General features: G+C 36.6%; 2 protein-coding genes across 2 annotated transcripts; both read right to left on the bottom strand.

Annotated features, from left to right (window-relative positions):
- Window positions 1-1,356: 1,356 nt before the first annotated feature.
- Window positions 1,357-4,900, bottom strand: pde6ga (phosphodiesterase 6G, cGMP-specific, rod, gamma, paralog a). Its single transcript, XM_079626272.1, has 4 exons — window positions 4,322-4,900; window positions 2,517-2,700; window positions 2,370-2,410; window positions 1,357-2,256 (listed from the first exon to the last, which is right to left on the bottom strand). Exons 2-4 carry the CDS (start codon window positions 2,648-2,650, stop codon window positions 2,180-2,182), a joined length of 252 nt encoding a protein of 83 aa, XP_079482398.1. The 5' UTR covers window positions 2,651-2,700; window positions 4,322-4,900; the 3' UTR covers window positions 1,357-2,179.
- A 10,510-nt stretch (window positions 4,901-15,410) lies between these two features.
- LOC307008999 (butyrophilin-like protein 3) lies at window positions 15,411-17,349 on the bottom strand. Its single transcript, XM_079632372.1, has 4 exons — window positions 17,216-17,349; window positions 17,003-17,072; window positions 15,791-16,060; window positions 15,411-15,644 (listed from the first exon to the last, which is right to left on the bottom strand). Exons 1-4 carry the CDS (start codon window positions 17,267-17,269, stop codon window positions 15,526-15,528), a joined length of 513 nt encoding a protein of 170 aa, XP_079488498.1. The 5' UTR covers window positions 17,270-17,349; the 3' UTR covers window positions 15,411-15,525.
- Window positions 17,350-18,281: the final 932 nt, after the last annotated feature.

Here is an 18,281-nt window from a genome sequence, read left to right as displayed (position 1 = left end):
TGTGTAGGGAAAAGTCTGCTGTGCGCGGATGCAAAATAGGAATGATACATGTGTCTGTGTACAAAGTCAATTGCGCTGGGTGCAAGATAGGGCCCATGGACTTTTCCTGATCCTTTCCCCCTCACTCACTCTCTCTCCAACTTTGCTTCCTGACAACAAACTGTCCCATCGTGATAAAAGGCAAAAGCGCTAAAAAATATATCTTTAATGTTTCGAAAACAACAGGTCCAACAACCCCTGCAGTAGATCGCTACAGAGCGCATGCGCGTACTGTAAACTGTAAACAACTCATGTTCTAAACAATATCACTATTTTTGAAGTTAAAAAGAGTATACTGACTCCTTTTGAAAACTAGACATTACATAGTTACAATCAAAAGGTGTATTAAGTTAAGTAACATGGTCGATCATTAGATTATTTCACAGTATCGGCACATCATGATTATAGTTCAGACATTAGAATGTAGCTCTATTGCCCTTTAGAACTGGTTTGTTACGCCAGAATAACACAGCTTTTGCATTTTTTAAGGTACACTATGTAGGAATTCCGTTTTTGTCAAACAGCAACCCCTAGTCACTGTGGAGTACTTGTATTTACTGTTACTGTCGTAAATACCACTCACGGCCTGATCCCCTCCCCCTGTATACCAGTACCTGTTCAGTAGGATGGAAGCTGTAACGAGTGGAATTAAGGTGTGGCCCCTTTAAGAGCCCCTTTAAGAGCTGTGTGCATCCATTGCTGTTTTTTAGCTCTCACCAACGAGTGAAAGCCTGACCGAGTGAGACTCCGGTTCCTCACGCGGTCAGTTTCTCGTTTTCTTTTCCTTGACTCTTCTGACCGCGTTTTCTTCATAGACTCTGCCATGATTTACGTCTGAAATGCGTGCTAGTGTCTTCCATAGAGGCTGCTTCATTATCTTGTTAATGTGACGTCGTGCCGTAAAGCGTGTCAAGATTCTTGCAAGATTAGTCGCCACCTCTCAAACTTGCATTGCTGGTTTTTCCAGCGGCGTCCCCCACAGGCTTTGCTTTCAGGATGATTCGCCCTACTACCAGTTCGTTTACCATCGAACTGATTTTGAATCTGTTATATTAAGGGTACAATTCTTACATAGTGTGCCTTTAAAGTGTGTTTCTTCTGTATGAACCCTGATAACTAAACACTTCATGTTAATTGAATTTCAGTTAGACATTGAAACATTTTAAAGTATAACTGAAGTATTTTGATTTACTCAAAAATATGCATGAAACCACATCCTGCTATTGGCTACATGTTACAGACTGCATATTGTGCATAATGTTTTAGTTTGTATTTGACCAGCAGTAATAGAAGCAGAAATTACTCAGACACATTGTTGAAAAGTATGAAAATAATCAAGCTTTATTTGATGTCCAAACCCTTTCTGTGCTGCCGGGAATGAGTCGGACTCATTAGGCTTGTACGACTGAACCGGCGCTGCACATACCGATCGGTGAATGACATCAAAGTACCGCGAGAGTGAATAGAAAGTAGATTGCTCCTTATGCTATTGAATTGCTCTCGCGGTACTTTGATGTCATAAACCGATCGGTCTGTGCGGCGCCGGTTCAGTCGAACAAGCCTAATCTCATATGGTTCTCCAGCATCATAAGGCCAATAAACTGGGCCGGACTCTCACAGAGAGCTGCTCCCAGTAATCGCGCTATGGGCAGACGCCGAGACCCCACAGCACCCAAACTCATTTTTGCACAAGACAAACATTTTACAACTCGACAAAATTAAAACAGATACATCCATCATTAAAAATATCCAGCTGTTGCTACATTTTGTACATTGATGTTCGCAGAGTAATATGGAAGTAAAATCAAGAAATGGCACCTAAAACGCCATTTATATGTCAACACTAATATGTAAAATAATGAAGTAAAAAAAGATGAATAAGAAGAAGTTATCTGAAATTATCATTGGTATATAAGAGTGGAATCTAGTTCAACAGGAAACGTCAGTTTGAAGAGGTAGATTAACTAATTCCAGTTACTTACTGTACAAATTTTGTTGTAAATTGTCCATAAATGACTAACCAAACTTCTACTAAAGCTATTTCTAATATGAATATTTAAATGACGTATTAAGGTGCAGGATGCTGTCATGATCATTCACTGGTTGCTGATTCAGTGGGATGTGGGAACAGGAAGTGACCTCATATAATGCCATACTGGGCCAGCTCATGTAATTCCAGGTGACTGTATGCCTCCCACGGACAGATCACGTTAAAGTCTGTGAGAGAGAATATGATTACACATGCACATAATCTTAATCATAAAGACTTGAATATAGAGTAAATCATATTTAATAATACTTTTTTGACTTTTGAAAAAAATGTTACATACCAGTTCCCAACCCTTCCATTCCAGGAATTTCTTCACCAAATCTGAGAATAGCAACATTAATAATATTAAGACAGATAAAACCTGCAGATCCGTCCAAGACCAAACTAAAGGCGTTTAAAGTAGTTGTTAAAAAGTTAAAAGTAGTACCCAATGACACCCTTTTTGGGGGGTTTGCTCTTGAACTGTCGCGTTGACCTCTGTTTGAACTTGGTCTGGCCAGTGCCAGGCGCCATGGCACGCGTGGCAACCTTGCTGCTCGCTTTAGGCTTTGAGTCCTCCATAACCACAGTAGAAACCAATGGCAAGTACTGGGCACTTGTTTGATGATGATCTATAAGAGATTGCGGGTTTAGAGATTGCGGTTTGGCATTCAAAAGTTGGCAAATAAGCAAAGCGTTCTGTTATTCCAGGAGAAGCAGCATTATTTATATAGCACACTTCATACTTGATGATGCAAAAAAAATAGAAAGATTTGGCAGAGAGATGTTCTGTTCTGACCAGATGAATAGACTATGTATAATAATAATCATAAATCTCTAGGCTGTCAGTGTCCAGGCTCCTTTAATCCCCCTTACGATTATCAAGCCCCCTTTAATCTGCTGTCCAGAGGGTTTCTCAATTAATCTCATTAGATGAAGGTCAGTACACAATAAGCAGAACGTGCTTGACGTCAAACTCTTCCTTTTGTAAGATGAAGCACAAAGAGGTCATTGCTTGAGTTTGCTGTGCTATAAATTAGGAAATGAGTTCAAAACATCACTTGCGTCACATAGTTTCTCTGCTGCAGCTGAAACAGTGGCACCAGATATATATGGACATGCAAGACTTGCTTAAAATATCTGAATATCATTGCTAAAAAAAAAACTGCCCATCTGCATCTCAAATGCTGCAGTATCTTTTTCGTCACTCAATTTTCTGTCATTTTTGCTCAATGTTTTTTAAATCACTGTTTTGATAATAAGTGGATGTATAAAGTCAGTTCTCTTCAAGTTCACATGGGTATAGTTCATCAGCATCGTTCAATGCCAGTCAAACTCAGTTCCTGGAGAGCCACTGTCCTGCGGAGTTCAGCTCCAACCTTAATTAAACACACCTGAACCGGCTAATCAAGATCTTCAGGATCTTTAGAAACTTCCAGGCAGGACCAGTTGCACAAGCATAGCAAGTTAATACTGCCTGACCGTTAAGAACTAGTCTGACCATCAAACTAGTTCTTCATACTCCATCTAATTAGTTATGGCTAATCATTCTTCCTTTTCGGATTCAAATGAGAACAACCTACCGTTTTATGTAACTGACTTATGTAAAAGTTATGACCTTTTAGCTAGTTTTAGCAGTTTATGCAACCGGCCACAGATGATTTGGAGCTGGTTGAAGCTAAACTCCAGGAACTGAGTTTCCCTGCTTCACACCAAGAACAATAATAAAGATAACGATAACTATATTAGCGCATAACCGATGATATATATATATATTAATTTTATTATAAGTGTACGCACGGTTATGTTGTCTGTCGGTTTAAATGCGTAAGCTCATTAAACTGTGATGCATTCTGTTTTGCTCTCAATGTTTTTATGGTTCATCAGCTGTAAAAATTGAAAGTTAACATTAATAACAAAGCTTTGTTGTTATCGTCGTCCTAGGTGTGAACAGGCCTTAACTGTAAAAATGTCCACTAACAACAAACAAACAAACAGAAACAATATACATATTTTTGAACAATATATTGTTTAATCATTTCAAATACACAGCACTTTTCGTGAATTGTTTGATAGGTGCACACCGATCAAACATTTCACAAAAAGTGGTGTGTATTTGAAATTGTGCTGTCTTTCTTTAAATTCAATGCCACAATATGATATAACCATTAGCTATAACAGAAAAGTTCACATAACTAAAACATTACAACTCTTTTTTTCCCATTCTAGATATTGTAAAGTAGATGTACTCACCTGCTGGTCTTTTCTCAGTCTCTCTGTGTGTGTTGAGGTGGTCAGGACGCGGCTCTCGGTCAACACACGTGCTCACGTCAGCTCTTATACACTTCTGAGCATCATAAGATGATTATTCCTGCACATGTTGGCCCGTCCTCTCTCCGAAACATTGCAGCTGTCATCAACCCTTAATGGGTTCGATGAGGCCACATCCACAAATATGAGATTAATCCTGTTTGTTTTCCATGGTTCATGCAATATTAAATTAGGCACAGAGGGTTTGGGTCATTTTAATTTATGATTTTTTTCTTTCTTTTTTTCTTTACATATTATATGATCAGCATAACAATTTGCCTGAAAACAGTTGTGAATTAGAATAATTCAATAGAATATTGCATAAAATAATGTCAAGATATGACATTGAAGATATTTAACTTTAAAATGGATAAACAGGATATTCACAAAATATTCACATCACATGTTTATGCACACAGAACTCAGCAGCTCACATATTCACACACATGACACGTCTAGTGGGATGATCCTGATCCAGATCCAGTTTTTCTGACATCACCTGTCCAGAAGTCCCGCGTGTGCTGTGAGTCCTGGCTTCGGTTTGATCAGCAGTCTGTCAGATAATCTCTACATCTCCATCCATTCATAGAAAAGATTAATATCTTCAATCTGAACAAACACACACAACACTAACTCAACTGCGGCATCGGTATTCCCTTCTAAACTTACACAGCCAAAAATGGATGACTAAAATAGTGATTTTACTTTCCAGTGAGCATACCATAAAATGTATTTCCTATGTGCCACCCCTTATGAAAAGACAATATATTTCCATATATATGAATGATCAATATATTAAATGGTTTAAAAGTATATTTGAAAATATACAGTATAATATATTGTGTCAATGTATTACAATATTGAATAATACATAAGGAATTGCTTATATTGATATCAAAATATATTTACTAATATATCATACTTTTATATTCAGTAATACACTTCATAATATATAGATGTATATGTGATCAGATATGGCACTGCATGTGTAACATATTGCAGATAAATTAACTCTGTAGCATAAACACACATATATAGAGGAATATAATGTAATAGCATATATCTTATGTTTTTTAATTATTTGCATTATAAATGTTTCAGATTTTCAAGCTAGGTAACAAAAGCACAAGCACACCTGCATGTACTAAAGTATTTAGCCAAGAGACTATCCCTGTGCTGAGGAGTGCACAGCCATTACTTTAAATATAGTTAATGATTTTCGGCCAATCGTCAACTCTTCAGCACAATGGTAATCGCAAAAACTCACACATACCAGAAAAAACTTTTAAATTCCAAAATAATAGAACATTAAACACTAACAGATCTCCCCCTATATTAATATTGAGCAAAACACATTAAATAACACTTAATATTAACATTTGCTCTCCTTTACCAGTCAGTAGCAAAGCTACTAGAAATCTTTTGTACCTCATTCCGTGAATGTGTGTGTATATGTGTGAACATACATTCACATTTATATGTGCAATATATGTACACAATAAAGGATAAAACTCTGTGAATATTACATATAGGCCTAATGCTAATTTTGTCTTCATTTATATTTTATATGTAGCTAGGCCTATTAATATATAGCCATACATCGTCAATGCATATATTTCAGTATATTGATAAACATAAGCACTAGTTTCCCATATGGAAATGTATTATGTAATATATAATGCATTATATTATTTTGCAGAATATATTTCCATATATTTTTGTTCCATAAGGGACACCACACCAAAAAATTTATTTAATGAGCTATAATGTAACATTTTATTTCATGATACATCACAACGGAAATAATTAGTGTTTGCAAGGCAGGCCTGACTATAGGGATGTTCGCCGGAGTCAAATGTGACGTCACGATATGGGCGTGGTCGCGAACTGGTTGGCAGAAAGAACCAAAACATGTCGCAGACTCGCAGCAGTCTACCTGTGTTTTGTCAGCATATGCTAATTATTTGTCCGAAGAACCAAAAAGGAGATATAAGGTTAAGCTTTTATATAACCAGGGCTCATGTTCTCTGCTTGATCAATATCACCTGAGTGAGAATTGGAGCAAAAGCCCGGACACATGGCCAGATTTGACATTCGGCGACATCTATCTGTATCTCATCGACACGCCATCTATGTTTACCAGAGAGTCGATGAAGGCGTACAAATCTTTAGATGCCTATAAATTAAGTAATAATTACGAATATTACTTGTTGTAACTAAGGATAACTGGTAAATATGTTACAACTAGAGTAAAAATACAGGTGTAATTTATCCATGGGCTATATTTTGAATCAAAATTATCTTACCTCTGATATATAACATTGGTTAACATATACGTAAAATGTATGAATGAAAATACAATAATTTGCCCTTAATTTATAAGGGTATGTCAGTGTTATTATACTTCCATTGCTCAGTCACAGCATGCACAAAAAGTTATGTAAACAAACACTTTGACACGTCTTCCGCGGTATTTTGTACAGTTATTCATTCATTAATTAACCCATCAATGCGATAGAACCTACTAGTAATATTTATTACAAAATTAGTTTTAATTTTTAACGCAAAATGTAGGTAGCAGACGCGACCGTGGTCCGCTGGCTCCCATTGTTTTCCGCTGGGTATAGACGCCTAATTGCAGAAATTCAAAGCTTTCTTTCTTGATTCAGGCTGTTTAGGTACACGATAGAAGCTCTTGGGGTTATTACTCTTATCGAACCTGTTAACACAGCCGATCACAAAGCACGATACAACCATTCTTCTTCTGTGTTCGCGCTGCGCTTTAAGCGGTCATTACTGTTCTTCTGCCAACCAGAGCGCGTCGTGACGTCACGGCGAACATCCCTATTACTTGAACTTGAACAAAAACAATAGAGCCACATTGTCATGGCATGCTGTAGAGAAGTGTACGACGCAGGAGAGGAGAAACCAAAATAGTCTTTATGGATGTTCATTAAAAGTATATTGTTGCACAAGTATTTCCAACTTCTTTTTACTTCTAAGCAAAGCACGAAAAAGAACTACCGCGAGTTCACGCCGTGAGTTTATCGAGGCATTAATCACGTTAAAGGGATACTCCACTTTTTTTGGAAATAGGCTCATTTTACAACTCCCCCAGAGTTAAACAGTTGAGTTTTACCGTTTTCGAATCCATTCAGCCGAACTCCGGTTCTGACGGTACCAGTTTTAGCATAGCTTAGCATAGATCATTGATTCTGATGGGACCAGTAGCATTTCTTTCAAAATGACCAACGAGTTTCAATATTTTTCCTATTTAAAACTTGACTCTTCTGCAGTTAAACCGTGTACTAAGATCGACGGAAAATGAAAAGCTGCGATTTTACAAGCCTATATGGCTAGGAACTACTCTCATTCCGGCGTAAGAATCTAGGAACTGTGCTAGAACTCTTGAACTACATGTGCAGTGCACGAGTGCGAGCACGAGCTGGCTGCAGTTCACTTAACGGCCACCGGTGTCGCTAATAACAAGGGTTTCTGAGTTCTTCATGAAGCCCCTTTAAAAGAACGATTTATTTTACTTAGTATGAAGAACATTTTAATAATATAATGAAACTTTTTTCACTATATAAAGAACCTTTTGTGGAACGGAAAGGTTTCATGGATATAAAAGGTTCTTCTTGGAACCATCAATGACAAAAAATGTGTAGCAAGCACTCATGTCACCAGTTGGCTACAGAGACCCTAAAGGGACATTGTGGTGGAAAAAATATGGCATGGGGAAGAAAAAAATCGTTCAATACTTTTGCGTTTTGCTTTCCCCTGAGAATCTTTGTGTTGTTTTGCGAGAAAAAAATATTTTTTCCTCCCATCTCTTTTTTCCCATCACCATGTCCCTTTAGGGCTCTGTAGAGTTTCATCACATGTAGCCTACAGTAACTCTAGTTTATTACTGTGTAGCATCACAAGTTACATTACAGACCTCGTAAGGAGGCATGGAGATGGAAGGAAAAAAAAAGGAAGGAAAATGTTCCCCAGATAGATCAAACTAAACAGGAACAGCTGGACAAGGATTAACTAATTAGAAACAATAGTGACTAATTAGAACGAATACAGACATGACAGAAACAACTAAACAGAACATGATTGTGACAGTATTGATAATAATGAGATTAATAAACCCAGTTGAGGCCCTAATCCGCTGTCCGTGCAGGTGGGGCTTAAAAACATATTCATAAAATTTGCCATAAAATCCTCAGAATCTAAAAGACGCATATATTTAATGATTTGTTAAATTATGGACTACCGAAGACATTATTACAATTAGTTTAATTATGTTCAGAAGTAGTAGGCCTAAATTAGCACTTCCTTCATTGTAAATACAGATCATCAGCAAGGAGTCTTTGAGACTTGATCCCAAATATACTGCATTCAAACAATCAAGAGTTTTCCTATTAAAAGCAGCTAGCGCCACCATGTGGCAAGATTAGAAATAACACAATGTTCATTTGAGTTTTATCAAACAGAAGAGAATTTAATCTTTATTGGGGATTTTACCATCACATTTAAGTATTATTGCACATCTGCATGCATAACATGGATACTAAAAACAGTTCATGCAATTTACACGCTCGAGTAATGAGTAAACTTAAGTAAGATCATGAACTTTGTAAGTAGCCTATAGCCTTGGGGACATTTATTATACAAATTTAGTTTTTAATTGAATCACCTACACAGAATATTTTATATATATTTCCTTTGGACTGGTTTATTGAATAAAACTGTGTCAACTACGATAAGACTGTGAAATGACCATCTTGTTGCATTGCAGCCTGTTTTTGTATTATCGTCAATTTCAGATTAACCCACCCCTAAACTTCAAAAGTCAAAATTTGAGAAAAACTTAGCCAAAATCAATTGAAATCAGAATGTATATGACTTAATAATGATTAAGTCCAAATGTGAGACCACAACAATTAATACAGAAATGATTGCACACTAAATTTTCAACAAATTTCCAAATAATTCTGAATTCGGCCCGAACGCAATGAGTGTTGTTAATAATTGGATTAATGTGACGCCAGTTGACCCCTGTGTGACCCCTGTTTCCCAACACAGGTGCAGTTGGACTTGAAAATGTCATCATAAAATTTGTTATGGACCATATTTTTTGAATTTCTAAGAATCTAAAAGTTAACATTTGATGATTTATTAACATATGGACTACAGAAGATATTAGTTTCATTACAATCTGACAATATTTGCACTCTTTTTACAATATGTTAAAAAAAAAATATCAGACCTTTATAACCACTTGCTTCATTGTAAATACAGATAATCAGCGAGGACAGCAAATACTGGATTAACACAATCAAGACTTAACCAATTAAAAGTAAGTAGTTAGTGCCACCACCTGGCAAGAATAGAAATAACACAATGTTGGACTTTCCCATGGTTGACACAAACATTCATTTGAGTTTTATAAAACAGAATCGAATAGAGTGTTCTTTGTGTATTTTACCATCACATTCAGGTATTGTTCAATACATGCATGATAAAAACATTTACATGCTCAAAGTGAACTTACTTCGTAAACTTTGCATCGCCGATATTTATTAGGCTACACAAATTTAGTTTGTAATTGAATCGCCTACTATATTGTACATATTTCCTTTGGACTCGTTTATTAAAAAACATTGCGTCAACTGTGATAAAATTGTGCCATTATGTAAATGAGTATCTTGTTGCATTGCATACCTTTTTGTATTATCATCAGTTTTAGAAGTCAAACTTAAAGCACGTCGGAACGATTGAGAAGTTCCTGGCCTGGATAAACTGTAATTTATTACTTCATTATGATGAATTTAAAATGTGAAAGCACTGAATCATTTAACATATTTCCGAATAAGTAATTTCTAAGGATGTTAATTATTATCTCAATAGAAATTATCACAGATGATCAATGGTTCAGTGGAGATTTTACACCAATCAGGATCTAAACTAACAAATGGATAAAGTTTATCTTTAAAAGACTGGCCAGATGTGTGTAATACATCACATGCACTTCATAGTAAAATACACCCTGGGGAACATCCATCAATCGTCACCATTAATTTCATCACATTTGTACTTTTGCCTCCATCTTTACCTTCTTATGGTGCTCTGTTGTCATGTATCACTTCTTCCTCATCTTCAGGCCCACTGAGACATGCATCAGATGAATCGGCATCCAGGGTCACATTCACTGTTGAAATACACTGCTTCACACATGGGTAAATAATAATCATCTATTTTTAATAGTATCTTACCAGAATCGTGCAACTTTACAGCATTATATCTACTTTAAAGACGGTTGTATTAACCCTAAAACAGGCAACGTGACTCACGAGTCACATCGTTTTTATTGTCTTTTTTGGGGCATAAGAACGATTTTTTCATCAAATCCTTTTATCGTTTATGACAGCCTGGTCTGTCTTGAGTATGCTGGTCACATGATTTGCTTCAAGTTTTTTGTGATCAATTAGTCAGCCTGACCTAAATCCAACATGGCTGCCAGTGGTGCAGAACCATAGACAGTATATAAGATGGACACAGCGACCCCATAGACTTCAACGGAGAAAAGTGAAGCCCATTTGAAGCACTCACTTCCTGATCGCCAGGCGAACTGCGCAGGCTCAAACTGAGCTTGAACACGTGAGCAACGTGTCTGACAGCTGTAGGTCTTCTAGTAGCTGTGCGGAGAGAAATCTGAATCATTCCCTTCCGAATCTCGCAGAGACAGAGAGCGTGAGCATTAGCTGTCCATGAGCTAGCAGCAGGAGCAACTTTATCACACTCTGTGGGCTACTCCCTTCACTTTATCGGACTTAATCCCTCCACGTCCCCCCGATTGCCTGCGAGCTTCTCCGCCGGTCTATACGGTAATTTCTCTACAGTGCGACAGAGAGTCGCGTGAGTTATGACGCAATCGTTAGCCTATTTTTACAAAAACGGCTTCTACGGGGCCATAACGTAAGGTACAAGGTAATGGAGCCTTTTATACATTGTCGAGTTTCTTTAGAAATAAATAATGGACAAATGGAGTCTTTGGACGTCTCAGATGTAAAGTTATTCGCTGTCAAAGTGACGCAAAAATGAATGGGAGTCAATGGAATGCTAACAGCAGGTGAAGTTCTGCTACAATGGCGGCGCCCGCGGAGGCTTCAGTTTCCGGCGGATGGATTACCCCCTTGTGCAGAACCAAGGGGGTAATCCATCCGCCGGAAACTGAAGCCTCCGCGGGCGCCGCCATTGTAGCAGAACTTCACCTGCTGTTAGCATTCCATTGACTCCCATTCATTTTTGCGTCACTTTGACAGCGAATAACTTTACATCTGAGACGTCCAAAGACTCCATTTGTCCATTATTTATTTCTAAAGAAACTCGACAATGTATAAAAGGCTCCATTACCTTGTACCTTACGTTATGGCCCCGTAGAAGCCGTTTTTGTAAAAATAGGCTAACGATTGCGTCATAACTCACGCGACTCTCTGTCGCACTGTAGAGAAATTACCGTATAGACCGGCGGAGAAGCTCGCAGGCAATCGGGGGGACGTGGAGGGATTAAGTCCGATAAAGTGAAGGGAGTAGCCCACAGAGTGTGATAAAGTTGCTCCTGCTGCTAGCTCATGGACAGCTAATGCTCACGCTCTCTGTCTCTGCGAGATTCGGAAGGGAATGATTCAGATTTCTCTCCGCACAGCTACTAGAAGACTGACAGCTGTCAGACACGTTGCTCACGTGTTCAAGCTCAGTTTGAGCCTGCGCAGTTCGCCTGGCGATCAGGAAGTGAGTGCTTCAAATGGGCTTCACTTTTCTCCGTTGAAGTCTATGGGGTCGCTGTGTCCATCTTATATACTGTCTATGTGCAGAACATTCAGATTTTGAGATAGTAAATATTAAAGCTGCAGTCCGTCGTTTTTCCTCTTTGTCGCCATCTCTGTTCGAAATCTGCAATTGCAGTTATTCGCGGAATTATTAACTGTGCGTGGGTAGTAAATCGGCATGAAACAGCGCGGATGAACACAATGCATTGAGGCTGCCGCGTCGCTGTGGATACTGTACTGTCATCAGCAATCTCAGAGTATACTTTTTGAAAGTGTCAACATTAGAATTTTCATCGGAAAATGTCATCTGAACAAGTAAGTAACATTCACTTTTGTTCTGACCAAATTCGGGGGGTGGGGGGAAGCATTGCAGTAGGCTATATCATGCTGATTAAATCTAACGATTGCTTATATCACGTCAAAACGTGAAAAATATATATTTTCTGTAGCCACTCTGAAGTCCGAAGTCTTTGGGTTTTACAACTGGTGAATCTCCAGTTGTCACTGGTGATTGTCGCTTTAAACTTTCGGGATCCACCATACCAAGTGCTAAGCTAAATCTCCTCCATCATCCACACACGCTAGCCGGGGACTCCTTCTCTATGTGTACAGAAGTGACGTAATGACGCAAAGACATGCTCGAAATTCCCGCGGAAATCCACCAGTACCACTGGAATTAAAATCATTATTACAAGCTTACCGTTTTGAATCGAGGTAAGGCAAGCAGATCGTTTTGAACACTGGCTGGTTAAGTTTTTTTTCAAAAATGTATTTTTTTATATTTTTAAACCCAAAAAAGTGCCGGACTGCAGCTTTAAACTTACTTTTCTTCTGAAAAAAGAAGAATACTGCTAACATTAATTGTGAACATTGTCTTAAGGTGCTGAAGAAGAAAATTAAGTAATATGTTGTTCATGTTGTTATTTAGCACGTTTTGAAATGTATGTGTCTCCTGAGTCACGTTGCCTGTTTAGGGTATAAAAAAAGGGATTGACTTTAATGTTGACCATTCTTTGTATTTTGAGTAATTTTTTTTTACAAATGATACAATTTACAGGTTAAACGGATATTAGTAATGTCTAGGTGACTATATCTTAGTATTTTTACTAGAATTTTTTGCAGCAAAACAATATTCTGTCACCCTGCTTATTGAGAATGGATGTTAAAATGCACTATTTAAACTTAAATGATTGTAATTCAAGAATGAATGCTTTGAAATATAGACCTAAGTTTGGTCTTGTCTTAAAGAAAACAGTCAGCAGATTATTGCTGAAGTGAAAGAACTTCAAAAAATTACAGTATGAAAAAGGAAATCAAATAAACTACTCTCTGTAAACCTCTGTTAATTCTCAATAAGTCCTTCTGTAGACATGTCACGTATGACACAAATAAAGTCAGTCTGGTTAGTAATAAGTGAAGCTGGTAATGCTGTGTGTGGACTGTGGAGTTGCTTAATCCTCCTCTTCGGAGATCTTGGAGAGATTTAATGTATTTTGTCTTCAGTTGATTTCATCTACTGTGGTTGGAAATCAGTTGTAGTTCTTGTGTTTCTCTTTTTTCTGTTATTTTAACTCTCTGTAGAAAGGGACCACGTGTTCTCTAAGCAGAGTTCATTTAACTCTGGGGATTTAATGGGGGTTTTGCTGTGCAGTTACATTTACAAGTTTAAATTGTAAAATTATGGTTAAATGTTTTTTTTTTTTTGTTATGGCACATATACAACATCATTCATTTGATCATTTGGGATCTGAACCAATTGATTGCATTTATCTGAGTTTGTATTCTACCAAACTCTCAAAGTATAGACATAGGCTATATAATATTTGGCATGACCACGAATTTGAACTCATAAAACATTCTTCTTCTTTTTTTTTACTCACCCATGTCTGTTTCTAAATGTGTGATCATCACTTAAAACAGAAAGAAAGTATGAAGTTAGGGTCCATAACATAATTCATCAATAATGAGAAACATTTTTAATATTATGTCACCACTTGAAGTCCAGCAAAAACCAAAAACAGTTTACATCTCACAAAAATCTAGTGAGTTGTATTCATATATGAATTCATATATGCACGTGTAATTGTTTTGCAGAATAGTAATGTATTCATAATTTAATAAAGCCAAAAGCCATAAAACAAATTCACCTTTTGGTATCTTCTGACTCTGTAAAAGTTCGTCAAGTTCTAAAGAAAGTTCAGAATAAAGCAAGAGAAAAGAACATTTAAACAATATAATTTTTGCTAAACAATACTGAAAATATTAAATATAAATTATTATAATTGAGATGTGTTTATCATAGAATGTATTGTCATTGTGCACATGCACATCTAGTAACTAAATAATTTAAATACACATGCATACAATGTAAACATTTTATGTGTATCTAAATTGCCATAAAATCAAATCTATCTCATTTCGTTTATAAATAAATAGACAGTGTTAATTGTTTTGCAGACCAAAGCAGTTCGTCATTAATTAAGGGATAGCTAAGTCTGCAGATGAATGTAATGCATGACGTGGAGGTAAAGAACCACTCGATGCAAAACTGACCATGTTTTATTCTCCTGTTCTCAGTCTGTAGTCGATTGTGTTCTGGAAAAAACAAGGAAAATAAAGACAACAGAAAACACCATTACATAGAAAACATCACAATGGGAGCTTGTTTCCGGGTAAAAAATAAAATCTCTAATAAAAAAAGATAATTGCATCTTTTTATCATAAAAATCTAGACTTTTTTTGTTTTTGACCTTCTGACAGAATTACGAGATATAAACTCAGAATTGCGAGATATTTCAGAACTCAGATTGTAAGATAAAAAGTATCAATTTGTTTTGTTTTTCTTCTTTTTTTAAGGATTGCGAAGTGTAAACTAGAATTCTGAGAAAAAGTCCAAATTGTGAGATATAAAGTCAGAATTGCAAGATTTATTATTGGAATTGCGAGAAAGTCAAAATCAAACAATATTGAATTTAATTGCAACTTGGCTATATCTCGCAATTAAAAAATGTATTTATCAGAATTGCAGGAATAAAGGCCAATACCTTTTAGATTTTTTTATTCCATGGCAGAGACAAGCTTCCATAAAACACAGTGTAAATGAATTTCAGATCAAAGACTTAATGAATTGAATAATTCTGAAGCACCGCTGGTGCCAACGCTTCTATGATCTACTTACGATGTGTTTGAGAAATGCGGCCCTGGTCACCAAATAATGATCTAAGTCTAAGATATACTGTACACTTTCCCTTATGTGACAATACATGCTGATTAGTTATATTTTGTGGATGAAAAGAGACTTTAAATGAATAATGAAATAATAACTCAAATAACTCCTCTGTATGTATGAAGGAACACAGTCAACAGTATTCCAGCAAAACCACTGATCACAACTATAACTGAAAACAAGATGGCCGCTGTCTTCCAAAGATTAAACATGCTACCTGTAAAACAAACCATTCAAAATGTATTCAAATTGGTTAATAATGTAAACAATGATACATTTATAATGCACTGAATTGATAATCAGTTTTTCTATCCAACTGTATCAAATAACCATAAATTGCACACCAAAAGTATCAGTACTTACTTGTGGTGTTTATCAGTGTCTCCAGCATGTGTTCCTTCAGTTTGACTCTGCAGTGAATCTTGCCACTGTGATAAACAATGATGGTGTGTTTGACACTGAATCTGTCTGTGTTTCTGTGTGTCTCTGTAGTTTCTGAACTCAATCTGACTCCTTCACTGTCCAGCCACTCAAGATCAGGTTCAGGATACCAACCTTCAGATTCACACTGTAGATGAAGCCCTCCTGAACGATCAAACCCATCTACAGTGATCACCGGAGGACGTCCTACAGCTACAGATCAACAAGAAGAACATTAATGCCTATAAGCCTGTTTTTGTTTGTTGACAAGAACAACAAAAAATATCACACTCTAAAAAAAATAGTTAAACCCAAAGGTTCAGCCGGTTGTGTCATTTTAATAGGTTATTTTTTGTTAATTTTACCCAGGTGCTGGGTAGTTTTTATGTAACTCAGCTGCTGAGTGGTCAATTTATTATGATCACACACCCAGTGCTGGGTCAGTGTAACCCAAGGTTGGGTCTGTGCCAAACCGGTTAAAACTGGATCAATTTGACCAACAGTCATTTTGAGTTCTGTTCTGAGAGAAAACATCCTGACGAGAATACAAATACCTGCAGGTCCCACTACTTCATATATACTGCTCTGTTACAAGAGAAAAAAAGCAGAACTAAACTGCATGTCATAAAAGTTTTGTGTTACAAATTACGACAGTTAAAATACTATCTTTATATGAAAATACTCTCATTATATTACATGTTTTGCATCCCGTGTGATAATCCTGCACTAGAAACAACACAAGACACACTTTTCCTAAAAAATCACTGTAGGCCTAAGCATCCTTACACACTTCAGCTCTGCGTTCGCTCAGATAAGGATTCATTCACTTCAATAAGCTAAAATCTTTGCTTACTTTTTTGGATTATTTGTCACATGGCTTTTTGTAATCTAGTTTTCTACATGCATGTGTTTGTTCTGCTGTTTCTACAAGATATTAAAACAATTCAGACTCGGATATATGATGTACATTTGTTTGTTTATTTGGTAAGCATCCATATAATAAGGATAATTTACAACGAACCAGTAATAATTGCAAAATGATTCCAGTCGGACAATGACCATGCAGCTCACTGTACATTGTCCCATACATAAGTTACTTATTAAATCTCCTTCCCTCTTTCTTTTACACATGAACACAATACTTCAAATAATTACCTGATCTTGAATCTGTAGCTCCACTAATAATCAGGAGGGTTAAACAAATGAACCTCATCTCTGAAGGATGCTAAAAGAAAACGTGTATTATGTCAGAAAACACAAAATGCTGTGTTAACATGTTTTTTTTTATTAATATTTATGTTAGCTACACATACCCAGAAAAGCTTAGTTAATGTAGCCTACCTAACTCTATTTCTCACATGTTCTTACCTTTACCTCAACACTGTTCTCACGAGTGTGAATAAATAAGATATGAGAGATCATACAGAGTTTGTTCCTGGTTTGGTTTTATGGTTTACTTTCTCATATCACTAAACAACTTAAGTGATAACACAGTCCCTCCCATACTTATATACTCCCATACTACTTAATAACCCGGGCTTCTGAAATCAACGTCTTCAGGCTTTGACTGAAGGGTTAATAACTTGCATTCATGGAGGGGTGTGATGTAACTGTTAGGGGCGTTCCCAACAAGTGTACATCAAAATCCCTTCATTAAGCCACAAGCCCGTTAGCAAAGGGTAGGCTACATGCTGGTCGAAATAATTTTTATCGTTAATGGACATGTGACTTTTGGTGGCGAGTCCTAGCGATTCATTTTTAAAGGGGCATTTCACAAGATGTAAAAGTGTGCCTATGTTAAGTTTTAGCTCAAAACACCCCACATATATTTTTATATAGCATGTTAAAGTTGTCACTTTTTGAGGTTGACCAAAGACGTAGCCTAATTTTACCTCAGACATGGAGACATGCACTGGAAACTTTTTTATCAACTTACTTATGAAAATAATGTTTAGTTTGACAGTTTTACAATCCATTCATTGTGTTTCAAATAATACAGTGATAAGACATGTAAAGCACTTTGGTCTGTCGAAGCGGCTGTTTAAATGTGCTAGGCTATATAAATAAATGAACTTAAACTTGAAGACAGTAATTCTGTGATAAACATGTTTCCAACATGTTTTATTTTGTTATAGCCTACTTACTGATGTTCAACAAAATACTTAAGAAACATGAAAACTATACATCTATATATTATGAGGTGTATTATTAAATATAAAATTACACACATTATGATATATTACATATAGCCTATTGTAACAGCCTATAGGCCTATATGCAACATGTTAGAACATTACCCCTTAACATTCTCATAAAGTTTTTAGCAGGACGTTTTCCAGTGCTGGACATGGACAGCTCCACAAACAGCATTACCAGCTTAATTACTAACCAGTTTGACTTTATGTCTGTCACACGTCTACATGAGTTGTTATTG

This window comes from Phoxinus phoxinus, assembly GCF_949152265.1.
Source record: "Phoxinus phoxinus genome assembly, chromosome: 1".
NCBI classification, from domain to species: domain Eukaryota; kingdom Metazoa; phylum Chordata; class Actinopteri; order Cypriniformes; family Leuciscidae; genus Phoxinus; species Phoxinus phoxinus.
Note: the sequence above shows the minus strand (reverse complement) of the source record. Positions and strands in the feature narration are given on the sequence as shown.

What these genes read in the sequence shown, in the direction of transcription:
- pde6ga (XM_079626272.1), bottom strand. Translation starts at nt 2,650, where the DNA reads ATGGAGGACTCAAAGCCTAAAGCGAGCAGCAAGGTTGCCACGCGTGCC. An exon ending in CCCAAAAAGGGTGTCATTGG is followed by an intron (nt 2,411 to 2,516) that starts GTACTACTTTTA and finishes TGCTATTCTCAG; the next exon opens with ATTTGGTGAAGAAATTCCTG. An exon ending in AATGGAAGGGTTGGGAACTG is followed by an intron (nt 2,257 to 2,369) that starts GTATGTAACATT and finishes TCTCTCTCACAG; the next exon opens with ACTTTAACGTGATCTGTCCG.
- LOC307008999 (XM_079632372.1), bottom strand. Translation starts at nt 17,269, where the DNA reads ATGATCTCTCATATCTTATTTATTCACACTCGTGAGAACAGTGTTGAG. An exon ending in AGAACAGTGTTGAGGTAAAG is followed by an intron (nt 17,073 to 17,215) that starts GTAAGAACATGT and finishes GTTTTCTTTTAG; the next exon opens with CATCCTTCAGAGATGAGGTT. An exon ending in GACACTGATAAACACCACAA is followed by an intron (nt 15,645 to 15,790) that starts GTAAGTACTGAT and finishes TTTGTTTTACAG; the next exon opens with GTAGCATGTTTAATCTTTGG.